The sequence below is a fragment of the Perissodus microlepis genome, chromosome 8 (assembly GCF_051167445.1).
Source record: "Perissodus microlepis isolate ML-2025 ecotype Zambia chromosome 8, ASM5116744v1, whole genome shotgun sequence".
NCBI classification, from domain to species: Eukaryota; Metazoa; Chordata; class Actinopteri; order Cichliformes; family Cichlidae; genus Perissodus; species Perissodus microlepis.
Genome location: NC_140468.1, coordinates 17,495,845 through 17,508,351, shown reverse-complemented (window position 1 = coordinate 17,508,351; position 12,507 = coordinate 17,495,845). Strand labels below are relative to the sequence as shown.

General features: G+C 41.5%; 1 protein-coding gene and 1 pseudogene across 1 annotated transcript; one reads left to right on the top strand and one right to left on the bottom strand.

Moving 5' to 3' along the window:
• Window positions 1–2,125: 2,125 nt before the first annotated feature.
• On the bottom strand, window positions 2,126–3,394 carry LOC146381766 (uncharacterized; annotated as a pseudogene).
• A 231-nt stretch (window positions 3,395–3,625) lies between these two features.
• Window positions 3,626–11,252, top strand: cog7 (component of oligomeric golgi complex 7). Its single transcript, XM_084937885.1, has 17 exons — window positions 3,626–4,079; window positions 5,643–5,791; window positions 6,012–6,128; window positions 6,477–6,645; window positions 6,758–6,840; window positions 6,938–7,060; window positions 7,162–7,360; window positions 7,451–7,578; window positions 8,460–8,614; window positions 8,754–8,870; window positions 8,996–9,061; window positions 9,190–9,376; window positions 9,483–9,623; window positions 9,785–9,868; window positions 9,963–10,077; window positions 10,206–10,349; window positions 10,459–11,252. Exons 1-17 carry the CDS (start codon window positions 3,914–3,916, stop codon window positions 10,623–10,625), a joined length of 2,310 nt encoding a protein of 769 aa, XP_084794011.1. The 5' UTR covers window positions 3,626–3,913; the 3' UTR covers window positions 10,626–11,252.
• The last annotated feature ends 1,255 nt before the right edge of the window (window positions 11,253–12,507 follow it).

Below are 12,507 nucleotides of genomic sequence, written 5' to 3'. Positions count from 1 at the left end.
CACACGCCCACTCAGGAACTTCTGTCAGTTATCTCTGATGAAAAGATTACTTTTGAATTCTAACACATATAGTTAAATGCAGATCTGTGAAAGCCACTGATTGGCATCCCCTCGAAACACTGTTAAGTGCAGGGGGACTATTTTGATTTCCAAAAAAGATGACACTTGGCCCAGTCATGAAGAACGTTAATAATGCTGTTTGCTTAAAGAAAATTTTAACATACTCAAACGATGCCTTCTCTATGCAGTTAATGAATGGTGAAATAAAAAATGTCATATAGGGTTTACAAGACAACAAGTGCAAAAAGATAACTGAAAAACCTCTGGAATTAAATAATGGTACAGAAGTAAGGCCTCATCTGTATAAGAAAAATTACCAGTACCGGGACGGTATGAGGGAAATTTCTTTTGCAGTTCGTCTGAAAAGCTGCATTTGCGCTTTCGCATCTTTTAAACATCATCAGGCGTGCTCTGTCCCGTCTGTGAGGCAGAACAACCACTCACAAAGCAGCAGTTCTGGGATGACGTCGCACATATGGATCCTCTGTAGGCCTATAAAAAAAACATTTTCATCAATCTCGAAAATCCCCCCGGACACCCCTGACAGAACGTGAAAAGTGTACATGTCCGGGGAAAAGAGGACGGTTGGTCACCTTAGTTTAGTTTAGTGCACTCTCTGCCCTGTCTTAGAAACCACACTTTTTCCTGTGGAGGCAATGTAATCTGAGGAGCTCAAATTGATGCAGAAGACACTGCCAGTGCCAAAGTGCCTTTTGACTTTGCTTCATGTGATCTGTGTGTTTGTGACCACTTAGGCTTTCTCTGAGGAGAATCTGTGAATTGCTTTGTTGACCAGCCTCTGCTGTTTGTTCTTGTGTTAGTTAGTAGCAGCCTGGCACATATTTTAAGATGAACCATTAATCAAAACCTTTTGTTTTTGCTCGTGATTGTGCCCCACTGTCTCCTTTTCTTGACAATTGTGTTACTTCTCCACATGTCCTGGATTTAAGTGAACATAACTCTTGGCCCACCTCCTGGTCAAGATGAAAGCATGGCAAATCAGAGATTCCAGACCCCGGAACAGATTAGAAAAAGTCTTGTTTATGGTCCAGGTTAAATATGTTTGAAATTCTTCAAACATGTGGGTAAGAAAAGCTTTTTACCCACAATTAAAGCATGTGCCACATTTCTATTTGACAGTTTATAGTAGGAGTCACAATGGCACATTATCAGCAGTAAAAGAAGATATATTTAATCAAGTTATTTTGTTGGTTTCATATCCAAAGAAACTCAAAATAATAATAATAATAATGATGATGATGAAGATAACAATACTACTACTACTACTACTAATGCTCAGATTATGACTTCATGCAGACTTCATACAGATCCCCGTGCAGTTTATCCATGAAAATTCTCAGTGCAATCCTGTAATTACTGATCCTTATTCCAGTGTTATGAACATATGTCAGCACTAAGTTTGGGTCCATATCTTCTGCCTAATTTACCGCCTCCTTCTCTCGATTCCCTATCTACGTGCTCACGTGCAGCCTTGTTCATTACTTCTCAGGATCAGCTTTCATGTCACCTGTCTAATCCTCTAACTCCCCTGTTTCCTGTTAACAAGGTAAGGTTAAGAATGAAGAGTTCAGGGCAGCTGAGGTACAGTTTGAACAGTTCATCTGACACTGATGGATTAATGTTCCCAGGAGAGTATAGAGAAGGGGAAAATCTCCTGGAACGAGAAGACAGACGTTAATGACATGCAGTGGTTGCAGCACTGAAGGACAAGATTGAGGAAGGGACCAGAGAAACCTATAGAGTCCCACAGTGTTAGTGACACTACATACTGATTGTCATGGTCCGGGTGAGTGCCGGGTTTTTCCACAGAGTCGCCGTTTCCACCCCTAAGCTGAGTCACTGCATTCATGTGTGTTTCCACACCTGCCGGCTATAGAGCTGCCGGTATTTAATACCAGCACTTACCATCACTCTTCGCCAAGTCTTCAGCTAACCGCAGTTAGTGCTAGCAGTCATAGTTATTAGAAGAACTACTCATCGGATCATCTCTGTCAGTACCACGCCACCCGGACCACTTACCCCTCCTTTGCCAATCCTCCACCTGTTACTCTGCTTGTCTTCCTTTTGCTTCTCTGCAGTGGTGGTCCTCAGCCCAACTGTCATTAAAGGTGTGGCTCTTGCTGTTTTCGCAGTTGGTTCTGGCCCTCTTATTTGACGTCTCTAAGATGTTTTCATCTGGCTTCCTCTTACTTGGCGAGATGGAATTCTGTGTCCTGTAGCCACTGGTTGAGCAGGATGGACCCCTAGAACAGTGGTTTTTCTTTTGGTCATGATCTGACCTTTCATGTTGGTACAGTGTTTTTCTGTGCACATCTTTCCAATCAGTCTTTTTTCTTTTAAGCTCTGCATCACTCATATCCTTTTTATCTACTTCCAGATGCTTTCTTTTACACAGTGCTTTCATTGGAATTGTCGCAGCATTTTTACTCTGACTGGGCCTGATGAGGTTGGGGCTGTTCCACTGAGCTGAAGGGTGAAGACCGTTTTGGCTGCGGGGGCTCACTAGTGTTTTTCTCTCCACTGCAAAGGGAGGGGAGTTCCTTTGGGCAGGTTGTCTGGTGTCAGAGGTGGGCTGGTGTGGAGACTCTGTCCTGCTATCTGACGCCTCGTTCTTCTTTGTCCTTAAGTAGTTTATGTGTTCATAACAGGACTCAACATAGGAGTTACACTGGTGCAAGCAGGGCACACTTTTGTAAACGCATAGTCCAGCACCTGATCAGGTGTCATTCGTTTTTTTGGATCGAGGTGAAGCAAGTGCTTTACCATTTCAACAAACATCAGGATATCACACCTTTTTGCAGTTGTATGTGCACAATCCTGATCCTCGATGAGTTGGATATGTAAGAGGCCATCCAGAGAATGCAACTTTATACCTCTTTTTTCAACAAACTGAATCCCAAACTCCTGAAAATATTGTTCAGTTGTCTTGAGTTTCCAGTGGTAGATGTAGGAATTTAACTCTCTGCAGCAAAACTTGGCAGTCTGTTGCCCACAGTTTAACATTTTCCCCAGGAGTTGTCCTTGGGTCTCCGTTATGTATCGTAGCATGGCATATTCACTGTATCCAGGGTACAGCAAATAACCAGTGTACAGAGTCACAGCCACGCAGCCCAGAGACTATATGTCTATACAAAGTACGAATGGCTTTCCCCAATGTCCGGGGAAAAGAGGACGGTTGGTCACCCTAGTTAAGTGTATTGGCTATGATAAAAAATAATAAAATATGTTCGGATGTAATGTTTTTAACTTTAATTTTGACTTTGATTGGTAGAATTTTTTAACTTGGGGTTGTCCACTTTCCAAGAAATCCCATTTACGGTTCCTTTATCAATGTTTCTGTACGGACCAATTTAATGTGACCCCTCTTCGCCGCTTTATGTGCTACTGTTTTATGAGCTGCCCTCAAGATATCATACTTCTTAAAAAACAAACAGATATTTACACTTTGTTTACAAAGAACGCACATTCCTCAGTCTGTTGATGGGATTTTTATTGGGCAGCCGGTCCGTTTTTTTAGCATTTGTTTTTAGGGGGAAGGTAAATAGAAAGCGCTACAGGAAGTTGTTGTCAGCATTACCACTGCAGTCAGTACTAGTTAGAAATATGTGCTCCCTGTAGTCTTTTAAAGCCGTAAACCTTTGAAAATAACTCTGGAGGAAGCCGTCGCATTGTTGGAACTCTATTTAGTTGTCATGATAATTTCATTTTCGTGGGCTGTTTATTTTATATTCGTGTCGAAGCCGGTGCTGGGGAAAAATTAGCTAGCGTAACGATAGAAATGGGTCGATGACAGAGACTGCAGCGGAAGAGTTTGACCGAACGAAGCAGCGAGATGGATTTCTCTAAATTCCTGGACGATGATTTCGACGTGAAGGACTGGGTGAATGGTGCCTTCAAGGTGGTGCAGAAGGACGCGCCGGGGAAGGCAGACGCACACGCCGCTACACTGGTCATGAAGCTGCAGGTCTTCATCCAGGAAGTCAACAATGCTATCGAGGGTCAGTACTTTGCATTGGACAGTGCGTCTTTAGAGGATGTTCTCACCATTGTAATTTGCCTTTATGATCTACACTGTTAACTTAGTAAACTACGTCCCATTTACAGTTAATGCAGTATGCTACAAGAACATTTCTGCTGCATTTAATGCATTAATATAAACGGCAAAGTCAGTTTTATAAATACTTCTGTAGAACCAATACAATTCAGCTGCCCCACAAACCTCTAAAAAGGACCATAACCACGTGACCATGTGTCTTTGTTGTCATTAAGGACTTTGTTGGTTTGTGCATTTGGAAATTGCATGCTGTATGAAATCTTCTGATGACAAATTAAAGGAAAACTTTACAGAAAGAGTCATGGTGTCCCTATCAGCAGGGCATTAGTGAGCACTGAATGGCTTTAGGTGTAGGAAAATTATACGAATCATCTACTGTGGCCTTTACATTCACCAGATCTCTACCTGGACAAACACCTATGAGAAAATGACTTGTTAGACGTGACCAGAACGCGTAATGAGAAATTGTCTTTGAGAAGATTTATGTTCTATTCATACATCAGTTTAAGAGTTTGTGTATCTAGATCAGAGGTGTCAGAGCTGGCTTAGAATTTGTACTTGTGTAATTTATTACATTTAACAGTTTTTTCTTGCTTATAAAGATCTCTGTTTGTGATGAATAATATGCGAAAGTGATAAACAAACAGTTAATTGACATAAAAAATTAATAGTTTTTCACTATTGACTATAGAACTTTCTGTTAATTACCAGAAACCTTCTGTTGTAAAATTGAAGGTCAGTCTGGCCAATAAACTACCAGAACATTTTCTGGTTTTCTTTTACCTTTATTTCTTTGATTCAGTTCTAGCGCCAAATCACAGCAACAGTCGCCTCAAGGCACTTTATATTGTAAGTTAGAGCCTACAATAATAAATACAGAGATAAACCTGACAACCATATGACCCCCAATGAGCAAGCACATTGGCAACAGTGGGAAGGAAAAACTCCCTTTAAACAGGAAGAAACCTCCAGCAGATCCAGGCTCAGGGAGGGACGGCAATGTGCTGTGACCGGTTGAAAGAAGGAAGCCAGGATAAAAGACATGCTTTGGAAGAGAGCCAGAGATTAATAAAAAGTATGATTCAGTATGATGGGATCTGTTTAAGCCCTAATTATTGTTATTATTATTGTTGTTGTTATTGTTAACTTTTATTTAATCAGGAAAGAAATAAACTCTTGAGATTCAAAATGTGTTTTCAGTTGTTGACACCTTTCTTACACTTCCTACAGAAGCTTTTCTTTATCATGTAGGAAAAACTAACAAATACTGTTGAAATTGGATTCCCTTTTCCATGACATCTCAGCTAAATATGTAAAACTTCTTTTCACTAACAGAAAGGGAAGTTTACAGTTTACTGAGTTTACAGAGTTGGTGGGTTTCTACATTACGATATCAAGCGCCTTGGCATTTGTATTTATACTGTGTACCAGTACTGCATGGATAAAATTGTGTTGAATTTAACTATGACATGTTAAAAAGGTAGTTGTGTTTTCATTTGTTGTGTAGAGAGCAGTAACCAAGCCCTTCAAAATATGCCCCGAGTGCTGAGAGATGTGGAGGCTCTGAAACAGGAGGCCTCCTTTCTAAAGGAGCAAATGGTCATGGTTAAAGAGGACATCAAGAAATTTGAGCAAGAGACAGTGCAGTCCATGCAGGTGTGTGCACAGTTCCAATACTTACTTGAAGTGTATTCAGGATTTAAATGTGATCTAGTGCATTAGGAGAACATGTATACATACTTTGTATATTGTGTTTTTGAAATAATTTGCTTAATAGTAAGCATTATAATAGTGAAAGTCTAGCACTGGACTCAAATGTGCACAGTACTCCATACTTCTGAGGCTTAAACTGTGTTTCATGCATCTTTTCAACCAGGTCCTGGTGGAGATAGATCAGGTGAAGAGTCGAATGCAGCTGGCAGCTGAAGCGTTGCAGGAAGCAGACAAATGGAGCACACTGAGTGCAGACATTGAGGAGACCTTCAAAACACAGGTATGAAAGGAAGACTCTGCCGCAGAGCTTTTCTTGGTTTGTTTCTGCCTGCCTTGCTGCTTACCAATTATGAACTGATGTGACTCACACTGGCTCATATGCGTGTTAGAGATCAGAATATTGGAGCACTTTAATCTTGTTATTTAATCTAACTTTCTGAGTGTACTCAACACATCCTGTAAACTGATCCACTGTAGAGTCAAACCTCTTCCAAGGCACTGGATGAGTAATGTGTAATTACAGTGCTATTGTAATTAGCTTTTTATCCTTTGAAAGCTAATTATATAATATTATGATATTGTGCAGATGTTGACGGTAACGATAGTAATCATATTTTCCTTTTTTCAGGACTTTAAAGTAATTTCTTCTAAGCTAACCAGCATGCAGAACAGTCTGGCCATGCTAGTGGACACACCAGACTACTCTGATAAGTGTGTTCACCTGGAGGCTTTGAAAAACAGACTGGAGGCCATGGCCAGCCCACAGATAGTAGCAACGTTTAATTCCATGTCTGTAGGTAAGAACCCCAGAGAAAATGTTGTTTCTTGAATTTATTCAGTGCTTACTGTTTTGGTTTGCTGTAGTTTGCTTACACTGTACAAACATTACATGCTTTTGCCTCTCTGCAGACCAAGCCAAGCTGTTTGTTAAAGTCTTCACAGAGATCGACAGAATGCCGCAGCTTCTTGCGTACTACTACAAGTGTCACAAGGTAGGCACCACTGCATCTCTGTGACCTATAAATCTCCACAAAGGCATATTCTGATATATTTGCATCTGTGCATGACTGTCTGTTTTGCTGTTCTCAGGGCCAGTTGCTGAGTATATGGCAGGATCTCTCCCAGAGCGAGCTCAGTCTGAATCAGCAGCTGTCTGAATTCTACGACACCTTGCTCTCCACTTGGCACGGCCAAATACAGTGGAGCAGCCAGGTGAGATGGACTGCAGTACCAAGATTGACACCTGATGGGGTTTACTTTGCTAACACTCTTTGTAGTGCTAATTTTTTTTTTTTTATCTTGGATCAACACAGGTGTTCAAGAACCCTTATGAAGTGGTGACAGTGTTGTTGATACAGTCTCTGGGGGCCATGGTGCCATCCATACCTGTGTGCTTGAGCACAGCCATGGAGCGGGCAGCCCAAGAGGAGCGTCTGGGGACTCTGCTGGAGCTCCATCACACCACGTCCACCTTTGGACACAACCTTGAAGCAGCCATGCTGCCACACCTGGGTATGCACCTGAACCATATGTGTAAATACTTCTCATGGAAGATGACAACATAAAGTGTTCTCTTCATGTTTGGTCTTATTTCTACTGCAGGTGAACATAACCTCTTGAAGCTGAGTGAGCTGGTCTGTGCGCTGTATGATCCCTATAAATCTTATCAGCTACATTATGGAGATCTGGAGGAAGCTCACCTTCTCATCCAGATCAGCGCCGTGCCTTTGGTTAGAGCACACCAGAAACTGAACCATTGAAATAACCAGAATTTTGGCAGTAATTACTTGTAGTCTGATCTTTATCCAAATCATAATTATACACATATGATCTGACTGAACTAACAACAGAAAGAGTTGTGAACCTGTTTGCTAACAACTTGTCAAGTTGTCAGTCAGGCGTTCCAGTTACTGAGAGATTTGAAGTGTTGTTGTGCCCCTCCCGGTATTCAAACAAAGTTTACTTGCTGATAAAGTCTGCTGTTCCCTAGAAAGACTGGTAGGACCTGTCGTCTGTGAAAACAAGTTTCACTTCTCCTTAGAATAGATGCATGAAGTCAGAAGCTAAATGGATGCTTAAAAAGAATCCACCCAAAAACTTTACACATGAATGAAAGTCATGACTGTTCCTAAACTCCATGGGATGAGGATTACAGGAGAAGTGCATCATGTAAAACTGAACGAGGTTAGAAAAAAAGGAAAAAGGGAAAAAGTGAGGAACAGCTGCAGAACTCCTCCAGCACAATTATTTTGAGGACTTATTATTTGCAGCAAAACGACACAAAGTTTTGAAGGAAACAAGGCACTAAACACCACCATCACTGGAGTGTTTATTAAATCATCTCACAAATGACAAAATTAATTAAATATCAGTTTGCATATCTGGCTTTTAATTTGCATCATTTCGCTACATCTGGCATTTTTGTGCAATTTATTCAGGCTTTTAAGGAAAACATAGATCACACTGATGATGTAGAAATCTAAAAAAAACTTGCCATTACAGGGTTAAGTTGCTAAGATTCATAATCTAAAAATGTGTTTGTATGTAGCAGTGACACTAATATAGTCTGCGTAATAGTCCATTTTGTCCTGTTTCGCACACTCCACTACAGGAACATGGGGAGGTAATTGATTGCGTAGAAGAGTTGAGCCACTCGGTAGGCAAGTTGTTTGGCCTGGCTGGTGCTGCTGTGGACCGCTGTGTCAGACTGACTGATGGACTTGCAGTGTGTGGCCTCCTCAAAGCTCTCAAAGCCCTCTTCACCAAGTAAAGAGCCTCTACTCACACTCACATACGCCACATACTGCATGGATTGCTACAGATATGTTTTATCTCTAGATATAGTTTGTCTGATTTTAGCATTACTGTAGATGATTCACCAGCTTTGACGTGGTGCTGATTCTAGGTATGTGTCAGACTTTTCCACAACACTCCAGTCGATCAGGAAGAAGTGTAAGCTTGAGGACACACCAAGTTCATCAGTTTTCCAGGAGGACTGGACGGCTTTCCAGAACTCAGTCAGGTTATTACCTTTTTAAAAAACAAAAAAACCAACAAACCCTTTTGTTATAATTCACTTGGATTGCAAGTTATTGCATGAAAAAAAGCTGTCTTCTTACTTAAAAAAAACAATATTGTTGTTTGCAGGATCATTTCCACATGTGGAGAGTTGCTTAGACAATGTGGGGCCTTTGAACAACAGCTGTCAAACAAGTGAGTGAATCTTTTTACTGAATGAATATTTTTACCCAACACCATCATCTCATTTGACAGTGAGCACACAGTCAAGAAGCTGATCTGGAATTTTAAAGAAAATGTCTACTTTGCGATCTGTCCCATAGGATCCTGGCCACGGCAGGTAAGTACTTGTCAGAGTCGTACAGCCCACGCAGCCTGGCAGGCATCCAGGAGGCCACTTCCACAGAAAGGAAGAGTGCCACCAAAAACCCTTGGCAAGAATACAACTACCTTCAGAGGGGAAATGTGGCTGAATACAACAATCTGATGGAACTTCTTTACTCGTTAAAGGTGTGGCAGTTTTCTGTATTGAACCCTAACACTTGGTTTATCAGGGTCCTTCTGTAGCTGTTCTTCTTACCCGACACTTTCTCCTATTTCTGCTTGTCCCTCGCAGGAGAAAGGCACAGGTAACTCCAGCTTGTTAGCAGAGCCTAGGACAGCTCTGACCAGACTCAATCAGCAGGCCAACCAGCTGGCCTTTGACTCGGTCTTCATGCAGATCAAGCACCAGCTCTGCCTCGTCTCCAAGATGGAGGTGTCAAGTTTCTGCGTTATTTAATTTCAAATAAGGATCAAGATGATTTGAGTGCATGTGTGCTGAAAGCTTTTGGATTGAGTTTGCGCACTCAAGTTTGGGTTTGGGTGGTGGATGTGCCGTATCCGTTTAATCTGTTTGATTTGTGCTTCTTGTTTAAGAGTCAAGAATCACCTGGTCTTGGAGAGAGCTACACGGAGGACCTGCCTAATTTCAGCCTGTCACCACAAGAGTACATCACTAATGTTAGTGAACTTTCATTTGATAAATATAAATAAACAGGATACAGTGGCATTTGTACATATTTACAGAGACCATATGACTTTTCCCTCCACATAGATAGGACAGTACCTGATGTCTCTCCCACTCCACTTGGAGCCTTTTGTGACACAAGAGGACCCGGCTTTAGAGATGGCCTTACATGCTGGGAAGTTGCCTTTCCCTCCAGAGCAAGGTTACTGAAAATTATCCCCCTCAATTTTCCCTAAAGTCAAAGACACTTGAGTGACAACTCAACTCATTTGAAAAGGAGATGTCTTGTAATCTGGTGCCCTTCTCAAACACCTTCTCCTTCTGTTTCAGGTGATGAGCTTACTGAGCTGGACAACACAGCAGACTACTGGTTGGGCTCCATTGCTCGGGCAACCATGCAGACCTACTGTGATGCCATTTTACTGATCCCCCAGCTGAGCACTCATTCCACTAAACAACTGGCCACGGATATCGGTACAGTAACTAAAATGCGGGACAGATGACGTACTCATTCTCATGGGGATCAATTGAAATTCACGATAGCCCGAAATTATATCTGAACATTTGTGTTTGTGCTCCACAGACTATCTGAGTAACGTGATGGACGCCCTGGGCCTGCAGCCGTCTCACACCCTGCAAAATATCGTAACTCTACTTAGGACTAAACCACAAGACTACAGACAGACCGCCAAGCTGTTGCCTCGACGACTGACGTCCAATATCGCTGCACTTCGGCGCATCGACTACTAAGAGAAAAGCAAAAGGACTCGATAGGTTGCATGGCTTCAAGGGCGGCCCTGGGGACGTCCTGTGTTGTAAACAAATAGAAGAATGTGATGTTAATATCAGCTGGTTTACATGTTACAGTTCTCCTAATATCATAGTGACTAATCTCGCTGACAGCTGCAGCATTTAAAGACGTTTGTGTCTAAATATGGCATTTATGGGACGAGATTCAAATAAGGGCAGGTCTGACCTTTTTTTTTTTTTTTAATTTTAATTTTTTTAACTGATTAATGTTTGTGAGTTTGAAATGATGTCTCACCAGTGACGATGCCTTCAAGTGAAACCAAAAGGGGAATGTGTCTTGACTTGTCATTTTTCACTTCTGCATTTACAAGACGGGGGCAGCTTCAGAGCATTTAAATCTACTTAAACAAGTCTGTCATGCTAATGAATAAATCGTAATTATTAAATTATATTTAGGTAATAATAGTGACAAACTTTATTCATTTCTGGTAATTTAACTTTGAAAATAAGGGAGAAAGTGATCTGTCTCTGTTGAGGTTGTGGGTGGGCTGAACTGGTGACATGGTTAATATTTTTACATGCAGTATGGTGGAAACGTGTATATAAAACATGGATGTAAACACTGTAGTGTGGCTATGTGTATTATTTTAATTCAGTGGACTGAATCAAGCGCTGAATGAGGATCCCTCAGTGGTAAACTGTGTATTGCGTTGTATGTTCCACTTCCTACCTTTAAGACATGAAAATTGGCTTGTCTGTCACGGTTAATTGTCAGGGGACTCGAGTAGGCAAAGAAGACTTTGCTGTAAAGCTCTTTTCACACATTTAAACTACTGAAAATGTGAACGAATCAGGTCGGACAGTTTTGCAGTTGTCCCTTATCGCAGCAGGAGATGGAGTGTGCAGCTTAGGGCTCATGCTACAGTTACATTAAAAAAAAAAAAGTGGTTGGAGACTGTGGCAAGACCCAAATTAGTGTGACCCTGTGATATGAAATTGTGGCCTGGTTGCTTTTGCATCTGAGACACTGTCAGTTGCCATCTTCAAAGCAACTGTGAGTTGAAATGGTGATGGAACTGAATCAGTCTACAATCAGTTTGAGTGAATGAGGTACGCAATGACAACTCTATGAACTGCTTAAATTCAGAGTCCACCCAGGACCTTAAATTTGAAACACAAATGTCTCAACTTTGCTTTTATATGGTAATATAACAAGAACACAACCGAGTCCCTTAATGAAAACCTCAGGGACATGTTGAGCTCATGAGTACAGACTCACTCAGGTTGTTTGCAGTTTGTTGGCAATTGTCTGCGTTTATAAATTAAAGGGCAGTTATTTGCAAACCGTTGCTAATCTGTCTGAGACTGATGGCAGTCAGTCCACTTTGGATTGCAAGAGGTTGCACATCTGTCCAGGTGGGAGGCAACCAATAACCAAATAATTGTGGTCCTGTGACCAGTTGGCCCCACACACTTACTTGCAGTCAGTCACTAAATGTGAGGAAATGAAATCCACTCGATTTTTTTTCTTTAAGGAGCCCCCCACAGGTATTAGTAGTCTAGTGTGACTGAGTCGTTAGGGAGAATTGCTCTACTTTTGGTGCAGCCATCTGCCCAACCAGCTGCCAAATGGCTACATCCTTCGATCCTGGTTCACCCAAATATGTCTTCCTGTTAAAGAGAAGTTTTTCCTCCCCACTGTTGCCAAATGCTTGCTCATAGGGGATCATGTTATTGTTGGGTAGCTGTGAATATTGTGGGGCTTTTACCTTACAACATCAACTGCTTTGAAACGACTGTTGTCTTGAACTGTCGCTAGGCCCATATAAGTAAAATAAATTCTAATTAAGCTGACTTTTCCACGATTTCCCGACATGCCAGT

Bases quoted from the DNA above. Each gene is read 5' to 3' on its own strand.
- cog7 (XM_084937885.1), top strand. From the start codon at position 3,914: ATGGATTTCTCTAAATTCCTGGACGATGATTTCGACGTGAAGGACTGG. The intron at 6,129-6,476 runs GTATGAAAGGAA...TCCTTTTTTCAG, and splicing joins AGGAGACCTTCAAAACACAG to GACTTTAAAGTAATTTCTTC. The intron at 9,869-9,962 runs GTTAGTGAACTT...CCCTCCACATAG, and splicing joins CACAAGAGTACATCACTAAT to ATAGGACAGTACCTGATGTC.